Genomic DNA, 14757 nt, shown 5'->3' on the forward strand with positions numbered 1-14757 from the left:
CTAGCAGGAGAATGACGAGTGCATCTCCCTCCTACCTCCTCCGCCCTCCCCGGACAGTTTGGCTTTGGGCCCCTCGTGGTCGATGGGCTGGCTGGAGAGGGACTGCACCCGGATCTCGGCCACAGGGATGGCTGCCTCCTTCACGTTGCTATGGAGACCCAGCACCTGGGCGCCCTCGCTGGGATGCTGCATGACCTTAGATTGGGAGAGCAGGGAGCAAAGGGCTCAGCTCAAAGGCTGAATCCTCACCCCCCCCCCCCCCGCCACCCCGCCCCCCCGCATCACCCTCTGTTGGTGTGAATAGGACCAGCACCACTTATAGCGCCAAGGCTGCTACTCACACCTTCTGTCACAGTCACTTCCACTCCGGATCACCATATGGTCAGAAGGCACTGCATTTGTAAACAAACTGAATAGCTCACTGGAACTCTACACTTCGCTACCATTTAACCTCTGGATAGGAGTCATAGGATTAAATTCCCTCAATATTCAACAGAAATGGGGGGCCGCTGAGCGGCTGACTGCATAAATGCCCCCTGACGGAAGAATGAGTCCCACAAACACGCCGCAGCCCGACGGAGCATCAGGAAACATGTCAAACTCCTATCACATTGTGATTTGGATGCTGGTGTGGATCAATCACACAAGGCAATGGGTACAGATCTTTCTAAAGCCACAGAAAGATGCACGTTACCAATCAGGCCGTCTGTCAGAGCGATATGCTCTGCAATATGCGGGAAAGGCAGCAAAGCTATGGACAGCTTTCACAGCACTTTGTAACGAGACCGCATCAGCCAAGATCAATTCACAGAAGGCCATTCACCATGCAAGATTAACGTCATGGTCCACAGGGGTACAGACACAGGCCCGCGGGGACAGCATAGATTATTACTGTGTTAGTGCCAAGAACATTATCATTTACAGACACAAAGAAAACAAAAATCAAACACTGGTCCACAGCTGTGTCCCTTTGAAGTTCACAAGCTTCAGTTCCTGTAACATTTAATGCTCAGTTGAATTCAAGGAAAACAGAGAAAACAAATATTTAACCTGGCTTGACAGGGATGGCAGAACAAGCGACAGGTCATCACCATGCTAATCGACACTGAGGGCAGGACACTGACCACAGCCATATTAATCAATCCCAGAGCCAGCGACTTGTAGCCCGACCAAGAGACGGGTCACCACCATGCTGATCGATACTGAAGGCAGGTCACTCACCTCAGCCATATTAATCAATCCCAGAGCCAGCGTCTTGTAGCCCGACCAAGAGACGGGTCACCACCATGCTGATCGATACTGAAGGCAGGTCACTCACCTCAGCCATATTAATCAATCCCAGAGCCAGCGTCTTGTAGCCCAGGATAGTGCGGTTCTTGTATCGCTTGCGACGTTGGAGCATGATCTGTAGCTTGTTGGCGTCTCTCTTCAGAAAGTGTGGATACTGTGTGGGAGGAGAGAATGGAGGGTTTGAGGTTTGAAGAAGCCCTGAGATATTATCCTGCCTGCGCATGCAGACTCAGCAGGGCCCAAGTTAGGGCCCCCATCTACAGCATAAAACACCGCAGTAACAACCACAGAAAAAACGGGGCCCCCTGCAATTCAGGGCCTCCAGCTACAGCCCAGGTTAGCCAAAGCCTATAGCCCAGGTTAGCCAAAGCCTATAGCCCAGCGTAGCCCAGGCCTTCAGCCCAGGTTAGCCAAAGCCTATAGTCCAGGGTAGCCCAGGCCTTCAGCCCAGGTTAGCCAAAGCCTATAGCCCAGCGTAGCCCAGGCCTTCAGCCCAGGTTAGCCAAAGCCTATAGCCCAGGGTAGCCCAGGCCTTCAGCCCAGGTTAGCCAAAGCCTATAGCCCAGCGTAGCCCAGGCCTTCAGCCCAGGTTAGCCAAAGCCTATAGCCCAGCGTAGCCCAGGCCTACAGCCCAGGTTAGCCAAAGCCTACAGCCCAGGTTAGCCAAAGCCTATAGCCCAGCGTAGCCCAGGCCTACAGCCCAGGTTAGCCAAAGCCTACAGCCCAGCGTAGCCCAGGCCTTCAGCCCAGGTTAGCCAAAGCCTATAGCCCAGCGTAGCCCAGGCCTTCAGCCCAGGTTAGCCAAAGCCTATAGCCCAGCGTAGCCCAGGCCTTCAGCCCAGGTTAGCCAAAGCCTATAGCCCAGCGTAGCCCAGGCCTTCAGCCCAGGTTAGCCAAAGCCTATAGTCCAGGGTAGCCCAGGCCTTCAGCCCAGGTTAGCCAAAGCCTATAGCCCAGCGTAGCCCAGGCCTTCAGCCCAGGTTAGCCAAAGCCTATAGCCCAGCGTAGCCCAGGCCTACAGCCCAGGTTAGCCAAAGCCTACAGCCCAGCGTAGCCCAGGCCTACAGTCCAGCTTAGCCCAGAAGTGTGGTCTTGGTTAGTTTATCTCCCTATAAAATAATTAGTGCCTTTAACAATCTATTCACTTTCTGTTCCTGCTTGTCTTAGGCTATGGGCACAAGGCAGGGAATAACCCAGGATGGGGCACCAACCCATCACAGGGCACACGAAGACCGACCGGCAATTTGCCAACTCCAATTAACCTCAGCATGATTTTAGATTGGGGGGGAGGGAACTGGGGTATCAAGAGGTCAAGCCCACAATGACCTGAGGAGAACATGCACACTCCACCCCCACAGAGCCATGGCAGAGACTCCTTGCCCCGGCCGTGTTTCTGGAGAGCCACACCTGCAGAGAGAAGGTCAGCTGGAGGTCGGTCTCCGTCAGCCCGGCCGAAGACAGCAGGATCTCATTGGACCTCAGGATCCGCTTCGAGCCCTTTGTAGGGAGACACGGAGCCGCTGTGACAAACTCTGAAAGCCAGGGCAAGGAAACAGCACCGAGAATCTTACGGGGGGGGGTGTCGGTAAGTGGGAGGTCACCTGGAGCTTGACGGCGATAACCACCGATGTCAGGTCTTTGTCCAGCTCCTTCAGCATAACCAGCTTCTTAAGCGTCAGGTTGAAGAGCCTGCAATGAGAAGGAGGGCTCAGGGGCGGCCGTCTGCTGACCTATGAAAGCCGCTTTCAGAAGCCCTGCAGGCTGTAGGCAGAAACGTGTGGAATTTCATCAGTGCTGTAAACACCAAGGTGCTGTTATACTCCCAGTGCGGAAATGAGTGACGCCGGTGGATTAAGAGCTCTGCCAGGTTCAGCAACAGCCCCCCACCCCCATGAGGCTGTCAGGACACTAAATAATACCCAGCTGCCTATCTTACCCCCTACCTGAAAACAGCCCCCACCCCCCCGAGGCTGTCACGACACTAAATAATACCCCGCAGCACATCTTACCCCCTACCTGAAAACAGCCCCCCACCCCCCCGAGGCTGTCAGGACACTAAATAATACCCAGCTGCCTATCTTACCCCCTACCTGAAAACAGCCCCCCACCCCCCCGAGGCTGTCAGGACACTAAATACCCAGCTGCCTATCTTACCCCCTACCTGAAAACAGTCCCCCACCCCCCCGAGGCTGACAGGACACTAAATACCCTGCTGCACACCTTATTATTATTATTATTATTATTATTATTAATATGATACGTAAAATAGTGACTGATCACAAAAACCAGGCAGCAAAAGCACAGGGAGGCTGGATAAGCTTTAAAAATGTGAGAAACGGAAAATGCCGAACTTGCTGTGTCTGGCTGGGCCTGTTGGCGGCCCAGTCCGGCTGATCAGGCAGCGAGGGGGTGGCACGCAAACACACGTCTGTCTGCCAGGGCTGCTAATTTAGGCAAGAAGACAGGGTGGGACAGAATCAACCCCGGGGGGTGCAGATCCCAGCAGTGAAGCCCTTCAGGGAGACGCTTGACCTACATTGCTTCAGTAGTTCAGTCGTTTTCTAAATGGTTGAAATGATCCCATTAAGGCTGTGTTGATCCTTAGCAGGATATGCAAAGAGAGCTGATTACTGAGAGGATGTCTGACGGCTGCGAGCCCTAAGAGTGACATAACAAGCACCCTCTGACGCCTACCAAAACTCCGAGCCGACCAGAATAATGACTTCAGGACTTGCCCTGCAGGAGCCTTTCAGCAGAGACTCGCAGCACAAAAACTGACATGGGGGTGCCGAGTGGGTTAGGGCACGTGGTGTGCCTGAGATCGGAAGGTCGCCGCTGTGAATCCTGCGACTAATATCAGAGTTGGGCCCTTGAACAAGGCCCTTAAATCCCAACGGCGGCAGAAGCACAGGAAGAGGCGGGAGGATTACCTGCCTACCAGGATGAGTGAAGTGTCACTGTTCTGTCCTATTAACCGTGAACCACAATGAGTATTTCAGCAGTATTTCAGAGACACAAGCCCTCCTGATTAAACGCAAACCTCCAAGGGATCACCAAGCCACTGTCTCACTAACACAAGCACAGATCTGGCACGCTGGTGTTCTAAACAATCAGACGGAAGTCTTTCATTCAGCACATTTTTCTATCCTTGCTCTCTGGCTAATCCCTCTCCTGCCTGCGCGTTGTGGAAGCTCCCTAATCCTTTCCTGCCATTTGCGGAGCTCTCATAAGACCCCGGCGATGAAACATCCGCGTGTTAAAGAGCCAAACCGGGGCCCAGAGGAGCAGAGCCCAGCCCGAGCTGTCGTGAATCTCCTCCTTACTCCCGGGGCCTGGTGGTTACGGCTCCTTCGGATGTTCTGGCTCCTGGGAGACGGAAGGCAGGAGGAGATCCATCTGCGGGCGTGACGAGTATGCACTTTCCAACTGGACTGCCATACCGATGCCACCATTCCAGGCTTATAAAAGCGTGGCTTAAGACACGATCAGAAGGTTGTTGGTTCAAATCCCAAGGTTGGCTGACTGAAGAGTGACTTCACTACTGGGGCCTTAACCACTGCTTTCTCTCTACATGGCTTTGGATAAAGGCTTAAGCCCAGCTGGATATATGTACAAAGCACAGTGTCCTGGTGACACAGAAACCTATTGGACTCTGGCATGAGGACGCGCAACAGGCCCAATTCTGGGTTTTGGTTAAAGCGGGTTTTCGGATTTTGCTAGAACAGCAACCTTCAATACCAAACCTTCAATACCAAAGCCCTAATCTGCGGAGGACTCAGACCTTCACAGGGAGCATGGAGTGGTGAGATAGAGCAGCGTTACTCCGCCGCTACAGCCGATGAAGAAAACACACAGCGGCTGAACAAAGAAGCCATTAACACACCGAGGCCGACACAGAAGCTCTGTCCCGTTTGAACACAGACCCAGTCACTTCCAGAACTGCTTCCCTTCGCCTACGAACAGGCCGTCGGAATGAGAGAGAAACGCAGGCTCTCCTGGGAACCCAATTCGCCGAGAACTAATGCACCGTTTGATCGAGCGGACTCTTCATCTCCTTCACGAGACGGCCATCCTTGAAATCGATCTCGGCGCGTGACGTCTGTGACAGCGGCGGAGACAGCCGGGTGGGGGCGGTGTGTGATGGAGGTGGCCGTGATTAGCATGCCGCTCACAGACGCTCACAGTCGCTCACAGACGCTCACAGACACAGCGTGGCGCTGCATCCAGCCTCTCCTTCTGACCTTCAGGCTGGCCAGCAGCGACAGTAAGGCCCCTGGCAGGGGAATGATCGCGGCGCTCTATGGCTGAGCTCTTTGCCTCTGGGAAATACTGCTGGTCCATCACAATCAGATCCTTCTAGCATCTGAACAGCCCCTTTCCCAGAGCCGTCTTCTGGGTCACCAAGCAATCCTAAAACGTTGAATACTGCGTGTATTTTTATAGAGGCGTATTCTTGTCACTGTCTGAGGACGACGCTTTCACTACTAGTCACTGTTTGTTGAGCAAGACCAAAAGCACAAGGATAGTTTGTCATTTTATTCCTTAATTCATCACGTTGGACCTCAGCCTCAGACCTCACCATCTACAGGTCCTGTAGTGAGACTTTAAGCGTGAAACTCATACGCTACGATACTGCAATGGCCGTTTTGTAATCTTCCTTGAAATCCGGCTCTGCCCTATCGGACGCAAGTTAAAACACACTGTGTTATCTGAAATACATGCACATTCCAATTCTGACAGGCCGCATGTGAAAACAGCAGCACGTATTAACCAGCAACATCGACTCAATTACCAAACTACAGCTGGTGTTTCACAAACGGAACCGCTTTCAACATTTGACTGGCTTTGATAATCCCTCCGCAGAGAGACAAACGCTGAAAATTACATTACTGCATCTTTGATGTTTTCATTAATCTCAATTTTCTGATTTGGATTCATAATAAACCTAATCATGAAAAATAACCGATTACAGCAAACTTTGGAGTTAATATTCACTTTATTCTGCAGTGCTGAATGGACAAGCCTTACTCTGACTACACATGTGTGTCATACAGAAAAAGCATTATGGGATAGATGGAGAAAACTCTGTCCAATACACCTGCACAAATGACAAATAAAACATCATTCCATTCAGGCCCAAAAAACCGTGAAAAGTCACTTTCGAGCAGCTGGCGCTGCTCGGAGACTCAATCATCTGGTCACGGATCGGTACACAAGCTGAAGACGCCCCGAGTTTGGTCCTGGAGGAGCTGCAGCAGAATAACAAACGCCCCCCCCCCCCCCCCCATAAGACAGGGCAGACAATGTGCTGTGACATTTAGATAAAAGACTACGACACTTGGGGAGACGCTGCGGATTAGCTCACCTCCTATCAGACTTACAGAAATTATCTGGATCGTAAGAAACCTTAACATCCTCATCCCAGTCAGGTACTGATTCACATATCCATCCAAACCCGGCGGGACCTCGGAGCTCTGCACCTAGAATGACCTTGTAAACCTGCCTCTGTTCTTCCAGGCCAGGTCAGAGGTCAGTGACCCCAGTACTTAAAAGCAGCAGGATCTATAGCACTGGACTTCATGCCACTTATGTGTCGAATTATTCTACTGAACCTGGATCTCCCTGGTTAGACTGATAAAAAGTATCCCCACCCCCAAGCAGAGCTCATATTAATCTGGAACATTCCCTTCCAGCTCGACAGGAAAGGAATGCTGGAGACATCTCAAAATGTCAACGCTACGTCCACTGGAACCAAAGGGTTTAGCTCCTCCTAAGCATTCAGCCATTGGACTGAAGCAGACCATGCAACCAATTCAGACACAGTCGGGAGCAGAAAGTTCTGATCCACAGAATGTAACCCTTGACCTATAAAAGTCACTTGACTTTTGATCAACAGTTAATAGTTAATCCAGTAATACATCAAAGCTCAGATCCACAGAATGTAACCCCAGACGAATAAAAGTCACTTGACTTTTGATCAACAGTTAATAGTCAACCTGTAATCCAAACAATCCATGTATTTATGTCTTAACCGTTTCTTAGGATCATCTTAAAACAAAAACTTTGCAACAGAGTAAAATGCGACATAAAAACCAAAGCAGCTGGAAAAGTCTCGCTCGCAGCGTCTCCCCGGATCGTTTAAGCTCACATTTGACAGTCCGCTGTTAAAAACAAGAGAGTGGCCAGGCTATTAACACTAAGAGTCAGTGTTTGCTGACACGGCTCATTAATATTGACAACTGCATCTCGAGCTACAGGCGAGAATGAAGAATGCCTCCCCAAGACAACGTGAATAGCAAGGGGCAGGTTAACTCGTGTTTGACTATGTCGTCTCTTAAATGCAAAGTCTTATTTACTTCGCCACGAACCCGGATCATAGCACTAATGCTCCTGCCATTTAGAGCAGCGCCCCGTGCATCACCTCAGCATGCAAGGTGACAGAAATCTCAGCGACATAAAACTTATAATTTCACTGCTCGGGCCGCACAGTAAACTTCTTGGCTGTTAAAAGGAGCGGCATACAGGACGCAGGCAAGAATCGCACGAGTTGGAGCAGGATACAGCTCATTAGGTTTCGCTGCTTCAAAGGGGGAATCAGCTGTTGTACCCTAGAGGAAAGCGTGTAATCAGAAATGCTCCAGTAACTAAGGCGCTGATGGCTCAGTGAGCAGCATGGTCTCAGGCCACCTTCAGGGTTCGAATCCCTCTAAGCTGGTGTTAAGGTGGTTATTTTAGGGCAATCTTATCAATTCTCCATACCAAAGAAATGCCGTTATGAAGAAATGGTGACTTACACTTAGGGTTGCAAAGGGGCAGAACATTTCCGGAAACTTTCCATTCCATGGGATGTTAACCTGGGGAATTTTCCAAGTTGGAAACTTTCCATGGGAATCAACGGGTATATATGGGAATTAACAGGAAAATTCCCAGAATTCTGCAACCTTAAGACTTATACACTGTGCTTAATGGGTGTCTCATGTTTGACTCTTAGATGGACTTAAGCCACGTTTAGCGTGTGACCTGTATCACACCCTCAGCTGCTGGGACTGGATCATCAAGTTCACCAGCTAATGAAAACAGCTACAATACCCACATGTAACTCTGGGTATAAGCGGATACATAAATAACAGGCAATTTACCCCAGAAATATACAAATAAAAAGGAGAAAAGCCACATAGTTCACAAGCACCAAGGACCAGCAGAAAATTAAAAACATTTCCTTCCAGAATATTCCGGAACGGCGCAGTTGTGCAAAGCCAGAGAGTGTGTCGCGATTACACACCAATTTCGGCCTGAAGGCAGAGGTCATTTCCCAGGCAGCGACAAGGACACAAAATGGAAATATGTGTCACATGGGTCTCAATAGTAAAAAGCCTCATTACCGATGTGAATTGTGCAGTGATAGCCGTGACATTTCTCACAGGGAGCAGAATCACCGAACAAAAACAACAGGTCTGGCTGGCAGCTAGCTGTAAACTAGCTAGATTGCTGTTGTTAAAACCAACATTTATAACAACGTGCATTACTTACGTAGGAGCCACTTAAATTTTTATTAAGCTTTTGCTTCTCCTGTCCTACGTCCACTACAGCTTAATTATAAGTTTCAGCCGTACCGATCAAATTACGGATCGGTTTTTTCTTTCCTTTAAAAATGCACGAATCTTAAAACAATGATATGGCTTCCTCTCGGAGGGGATCCCTTACTCTGCCAGAATGAGCAGGACTTTATTTGCTTTTCTGTGCATGATGTGGGAGCCAATTAAACTCCCTGCTAATGCAAATGTCTTCCTGTAGTTCCCATAGCTACTGCCTTAAGCTATCTGTCACGTAGCCGTCAGTTTGGAATCGAGCGTAACGGGGAACATCTGTGCGGGCTGTGAAACAAACACCATCCGGTTAGATCGTTCGGAAACCAGCCGGTCTGACATGAAGACGCTAAATGCAGCCGGACAGAAGTAGCATCTTGTACGCAAAGGAGACGCCCCCTACAGGTCTCACTGCACCCCGAGCCCGACACCCCACTGGGGGGCACCAGGCCCAGGCTAAGCCGCTGCCCGCGAAGGGGAACAAGAGCAGGAGTCGCCGATAGGGAAGCGTGGCAGACGGGGCGCTCTGACTCAGACGGGGCGCTCTGACTCAGACGTGGCATTAAGCAAAGGAATCCGTGTTTACCTCAGGGGAACATGCAGACACAATTTAATATCGATCCATCCATCCTTCTCCTAACAGCCTGTCCTGGTTGGGGCTGCGGGGGGGTTGCCAAAATTTCTATTTATTCTATAACTGCCTCCTTTTATAACTAATAACTCGCCTATATGGCAAAAGAGCAGCTATATGCTAATGCACCCTACATGTCATACATACGCCTATTTTCCCAATATTTAACAATTTATATAAAGTTACTACAGATTAAAAAGTGTTATTCTCTGTCCACATGTTATACTTTATCAACAATCTTTACAAAGCGTCAAGTTAAAGGTGCGCAATCCTATGACTCCAGGGGCTACTGCATTTGCAGTGACTAGGGGCCCGCCCAGCATCGCCAGTGACTAGGGGCCCGCCCAGCATCGCCAGTGACTAGGGGCTCGCCCAGCATCGCCAGTGACTAGGGGCCCGCCCAGCATCGCCAGTGACTAGGGGCCCGCCCAGCATCGCCAGTGACTAGGGGCCCACCCAGCATCGCCAGTGACTAGGGGCCCGCCCAGCATCGCCAGTGACTAGGGGCCCGCCCAGCATCGCCAGTGACTAGGGGACCGCCCAGCATCGTCTCAAAGTACGTCCACCTGACCCACGGGGGCTGGCCCCCGCCTTGTTCACTGCAAACAAGACTGACCAGCACACTCTGGCACCCAAGTCCAGGCAATTACAGATTTTTTTTTTCCAGATCTCCTTCCAGGAGGTAAATTTACCACCAGTGCAATAAAATAGGCCATAAAATGAGCAGAAGAGAGAACCTGCCTGGTGGTAATGAGGTGTGAATGTAAACCGGCACGTCCCAGACCTGGAAGGGCAGTGCATAAAGACAATTAAAAAAATAAATAATTCAATTTGAAAACACGTGCGACAAAACCCACTAAGCAAAATTAACCCACTAAGCAAAATTAACCCACTAAGCACATTTATAACGTTACAACAGCAGCTGGGTAGTACAATTTACCAAAGGGCCCTAATGACGTCTCTCTGAGAGGACCACGGTGAAGCCTCTCTCCTGGGACTCGAACCCGCGTCACTCCCAGGTGCCCCTACAGCACCATAGTGAGCCATCGCGCAGGGAGACAGAAAGGCTGCTGCGGGAAGCGTGTCAAGCAGCGAGGGCCTGTGGAGGGACCCCCCCCCCCCCCCCCAGTGGGCCGCTATCTCCCCATGCCAATGAAACGTGACAGGGATTATCACTGGGGCTGCGGCGCCCCCCCCCCAGCGGGCCGCTATCTCCCCATGCCAATGAAACGTGACAGGGATTATCACTGGGGCTGCGCCCCCCCCCCAGCGGGCCGCTATCTCCCCATGCCAATGAAACGTGACAGGGATTATCACTGGGGCTGCGGCCCCCTCCCCCCAGTGGGCCGCTATCTCCCCATGCCAATGAAACGTGACAGGGATTATCACTGGGGCTGCGGCCCCCTCCCCCCAGCGGGCCGCTATCTCCCCATGCCAATGAAACGTGACAGGGATTATCACTGGGGTTTCGGCGAACGCCGTCGTGTCTCTGCCAGCCTTGGCGCCCTCTACAGGGCGATCAGAGACGTCCCACCAAGAATGCCTACAGGCTCACAGCAAAACGTTCGCACAGTCGGAGGTTCCGGTTCCGTTACCAGGGTCGGACTTCCCGACCCGAGACCCTAAATGCGGAATTAAGTTCAGCTTAATTCTGTACACAGGTGAGAAAAAAAACAATGCAAAAGGAGAATAGTTGTGATGGTCTGGACGTTACCCTGATGCCTAAATTAAGCATTGATTTATTAATTGAGCGAGCCGCTGGCTGCTGATCTGCACATTAGGCAGGTGGACGGCTGGAACGGGGGCAAGCGGAGACCAACTACACTATTGCCGTTATAGATTTTCTTTTTGGGCAAACTATTTAATAATACATAACAACAGAGCTTGACCAGTCTGTCAGATGAACAGCTAAATGAAGACATGTTCGGAAACGATCAATTCCCCCAAGTACATCTAGAGGAAAAAAAATTAAGAGGGAAAAAAAAAAATCCTGTTATGAATTCCCCGCAGGGCACTTAATGTGCGTCGCGATGCTGATCCCGGATTTGATGCCCAAGGAGATGAACACCCCCTGCCTCGGCCGGCTGGATACCACCATCCCCCCCCCCCCCCCGGTCGCGTGTCAGTGTTTGCCTTTTCAAACGGTCTTCAATATTTAATCCCCCCCCAGCGTGGCTCTGCATGCAGCGTGATCCTGAGGACTGCGAGGCAACGCTTGGTGGGGGGTCCCTGTCAGCTGGGAGGCCCCCTGCCCAAGTACACGGCTCTCTGGAATTCAGAAACATGGCCGCATTTATAAATTACTCCAATCTCTCCTTACCCCCCCCAGCATCAGATATCTGCCTTCCCACAGCAATAAAGGGGCCCTTGTTCCATGTTTGTGACCCACCCAGTCCCTGCCGGCCTTTAAATTTGGATCGTCCATGCTGCCTGGTTTTGGGGGGGGGGGGGGGGGGGAGATGAGAGGGGACGAGAGGGTGGGGGGGACGAGAGGCTGAGGGGAAGACAAGAGGGGATGAGAGGGGATGAGAGGCTGAGGGGGGGGATGAGAGGGTGAGGGGAAGACAACACGGGGTGGGGGGTACGAGAGGGTAAGGGAGGGGATGAGAGGGTGGGGGGACGAGAGGGTGAGGGGAAGACAAGAGGGGATGAGAGGCTGGGGGGGGGGCTATTCTCCCAGTTTGGAGCAGGCGATTGCAACAGCTCCCCGTTTCGGGCCAAAAAGACATGGTACACAAAGGTAACCCCTTCATTTCCCATTTATTACACACAGGGGCTGAGCCAGGGGTCACTGGGCAGGGAAGTGAGCACCAAGAGGGAAGCAGCAGAAGCGCGGAATGACAATACAGACACTGGAGCCACTAGATATGCACACGGCCCGGCTCATTACCTACAGGAAACTGCCGTTTAACATTTTTTCTCCTTGATTATTATCATAATCAGCAGCCTGTGACAGCAGATTACACAGCAAACGGGTCTGGAGCAGCCTAATGCAGTTTGATCAAACAGGCACGCTTGGTGTTTTACCCCCTGTTCAATTACAGTACATCTAAATTTTCCCTGAAAGGAGGGGAAACAAACGCTTTAGTGACTGACTGCCCATCGGTCACTCGCCGAACGGAGACCATCACTTTCTCACTGCAATAACATGGACTAAAGGAGCCGTAGATTTACGACACAGCGCCGCTTAAACGGGCACAAAGTCACGCGCTGCCCCACGCGAAACCCGCACCACAGCCTCTAAACCCGCAAACAGGCGGACTTTTCTGCCAATTTCTTGCAGAAATTCTGATGCACAATAAAAACGGCGACTGGAAAACGCATCTATTTTGGCTATCCTTTTTTTAATCTATGAAAAAAAAACAGCGCATGGGCTGTCGTGACAAGATATTTTACTTTTAAGGGGAAACTTGGCACCTGTAAATGCACAATGAACCGCTGCACATTACTAAACGTGGGACTGATGTTTGGCGCATAACAGTGGTGGGGGGAACAAAACAGACATGCATTCATAGAAATTGTTTAGTTTGCAACACGGGCTGTCTATCTCCGATTCCCTCTGCCAGAAATATTTACCCCTCCCTGCCCACAATCTGTCACCGAGCACGCAGAGGCAGAAACGCAGAAGGACCACGGCTAGATCCGCCGTACCTCCATAGGCGCCGTCACAGTTCCTCCTTTCGCCCGTAACATTTACGGCTTGGTGGGCAGCACAACCTACTTACACTCATTTCTTGAATGAGGAGGGGGGGATTATAGCGCGTCGCCGTTTCTGTGTCTCAGCGCCACTATTTTAATCTTCATATCCGAGTTTTGTGTAGACATCCGAGTCTGCATTACACAGCGAGGCAGGCAGTAACACAGAATGCGCTGCATAAACACCCAAATATATAATGTGAAAATATATAGGCCTACGTATATTTTTACTCATATAATCTGGATTCGCATACGAGCTACATCTAAATAATAATCACGCACCAGTTTGTCAGTACCCTGGATTTTGCAAAAAAATAAAAAATAAAAAATTAAAAACGAATAATTGTTTCGATAACGTTACACAGAAGGTACGGGAATTAAAAACACTGCTTTCCAAAACGTCTCCATAAGCTCCCATTGATCTCTTTAGTCTAGTAATATTAATTTCTATTCTGACAGCATAAATGCACGTCGCTGGCAGAACTTGCACCTCGGCACGCAGCTCGGCGACGATCGGTCCACTTCCCAGGTCGCGTACAGGTTCATCTGCACCGGCCGATTCGACGGGATCGCCACCGACTTCGGGGGCTGCATATGCGGAGACGGAGAGCCTCCGGTCCTTGGGAGCCCTCCTCTATCCGACATGCTGGAGTTCTGCTGGAGAGACGTTTCAAAACAAATGCGATTATTATTATATTATCTCCCGGCACCTCCTCCCCGCTTCTCCGGCAAGTGGCTGCTTTCACATGCATCCAAAATGAGCCGCTTTGCGCCGCTAAACGTTAATTGTCAGGGGGGTTTAAAAACAGCACTCACAATGCCGCCGTCCTACGCGCTCCGGGCAAACATGACCCACGCAGCTCGGTGGGCGTCCGCTCTCCTAAAGCCCGTCTCTTCGCCCAACTTCAGTGTTTAAAGAAGCCGAACGATGTTTTTCCCGTTTTCGGAGGAGCACAGTCGAGACGTCGTTCGCGTTTAGATAGCGGAGCTCATCTCCCGAGTGCTTCGCAGACAGGACAGGGGGTGCTGGCGGGGAGTGCAGCACGGCGTGCGCAGCATGCGAGACGCGCGTCCGGGGCTCAGCCTGCGGGGGCTCAGCCTGCCGCTCACCTGCGCGACGCCCAATTAATGACAGTGATCATGTGCATTTCTTATCCTTTCATTGTGTAAAGCTGCATTTCGTTTTCGACAAGCGACGCCTCAATTATGTCAACTGCGCGTGAGAGACTGACAAAATAGGATTCCATTTACATTACAGGGGTGATTGAGTTAATTTACTTTATAACGTCCTATTAAAGTCATTAGCAGATCCGTTTGTTTTCAAGCGAGAGACGGCAAAAATGCACCGCCTTACCAATGTATAGCCCGCCAGTGTCATTTCAGTTATACGTTTCATATTAACAAAAACAGTAGGGAATCTTGATTGAAAACGTGCATCGCTTTTTTACACACCCTGCGTACGTTCACGTTTGTCTACATATAGTCCTAATACAGTATTATACAGTATCCTAATATTAGAATTTCATTTTATGGTAGTGTGTTAAGGTTTAACGT

At 50.7% G+C, this 14757-nt stretch overlaps 1 protein-coding gene across 7 annotated transcripts in view; it reads right to left on the reverse strand.

The window, feature by feature from the left end:
• pacs1a (phosphofurin acidic cluster sorting protein 1a) overlaps window positions 1–14321 on the reverse strand; it is a 29154-nt gene extending 14833 nt beyond the window's left edge. For 3 of the 7 annotated variants that reach the window (XM_072706528.1, XM_072706527.1, XM_072706524.1), the window contains exons 1-6: window positions 14020–14320; window positions 13694–13860; window positions 2892–2979; window positions 2698–2787; window positions 1319–1444; window positions 36–195 (exon numbers count right to left, since the gene is read on the reverse strand). In XM_072706528.1, the coding sequence (XP_072562629.1) occupies window positions 36–195; window positions 1319–1444; window positions 2698–2787; window positions 2892–2979; window positions 13694–13848 (619 nt within the window). In that variant the 5' untranslated portion in view covers window positions 13849–13860; window positions 14020–14320. The other 4 variants (XM_072706525.1, XM_072706529.1, XM_072706526.1 and 1 more) reach the window with 4 other exon arrangements.
• Window positions 14322–14757: the final 436 nt, after the last annotated feature.

Source organism: Paramormyrops kingsleyae, chromosome 24 (assembly GCF_048594095.1).
Source record: "Paramormyrops kingsleyae isolate MSU_618 chromosome 24, PKINGS_0.4, whole genome shotgun sequence".
In the NCBI taxonomy this organism is placed as follows: Eukaryota; Metazoa; Chordata; class Actinopteri; order Osteoglossiformes; family Mormyridae; genus Paramormyrops; species Paramormyrops kingsleyae.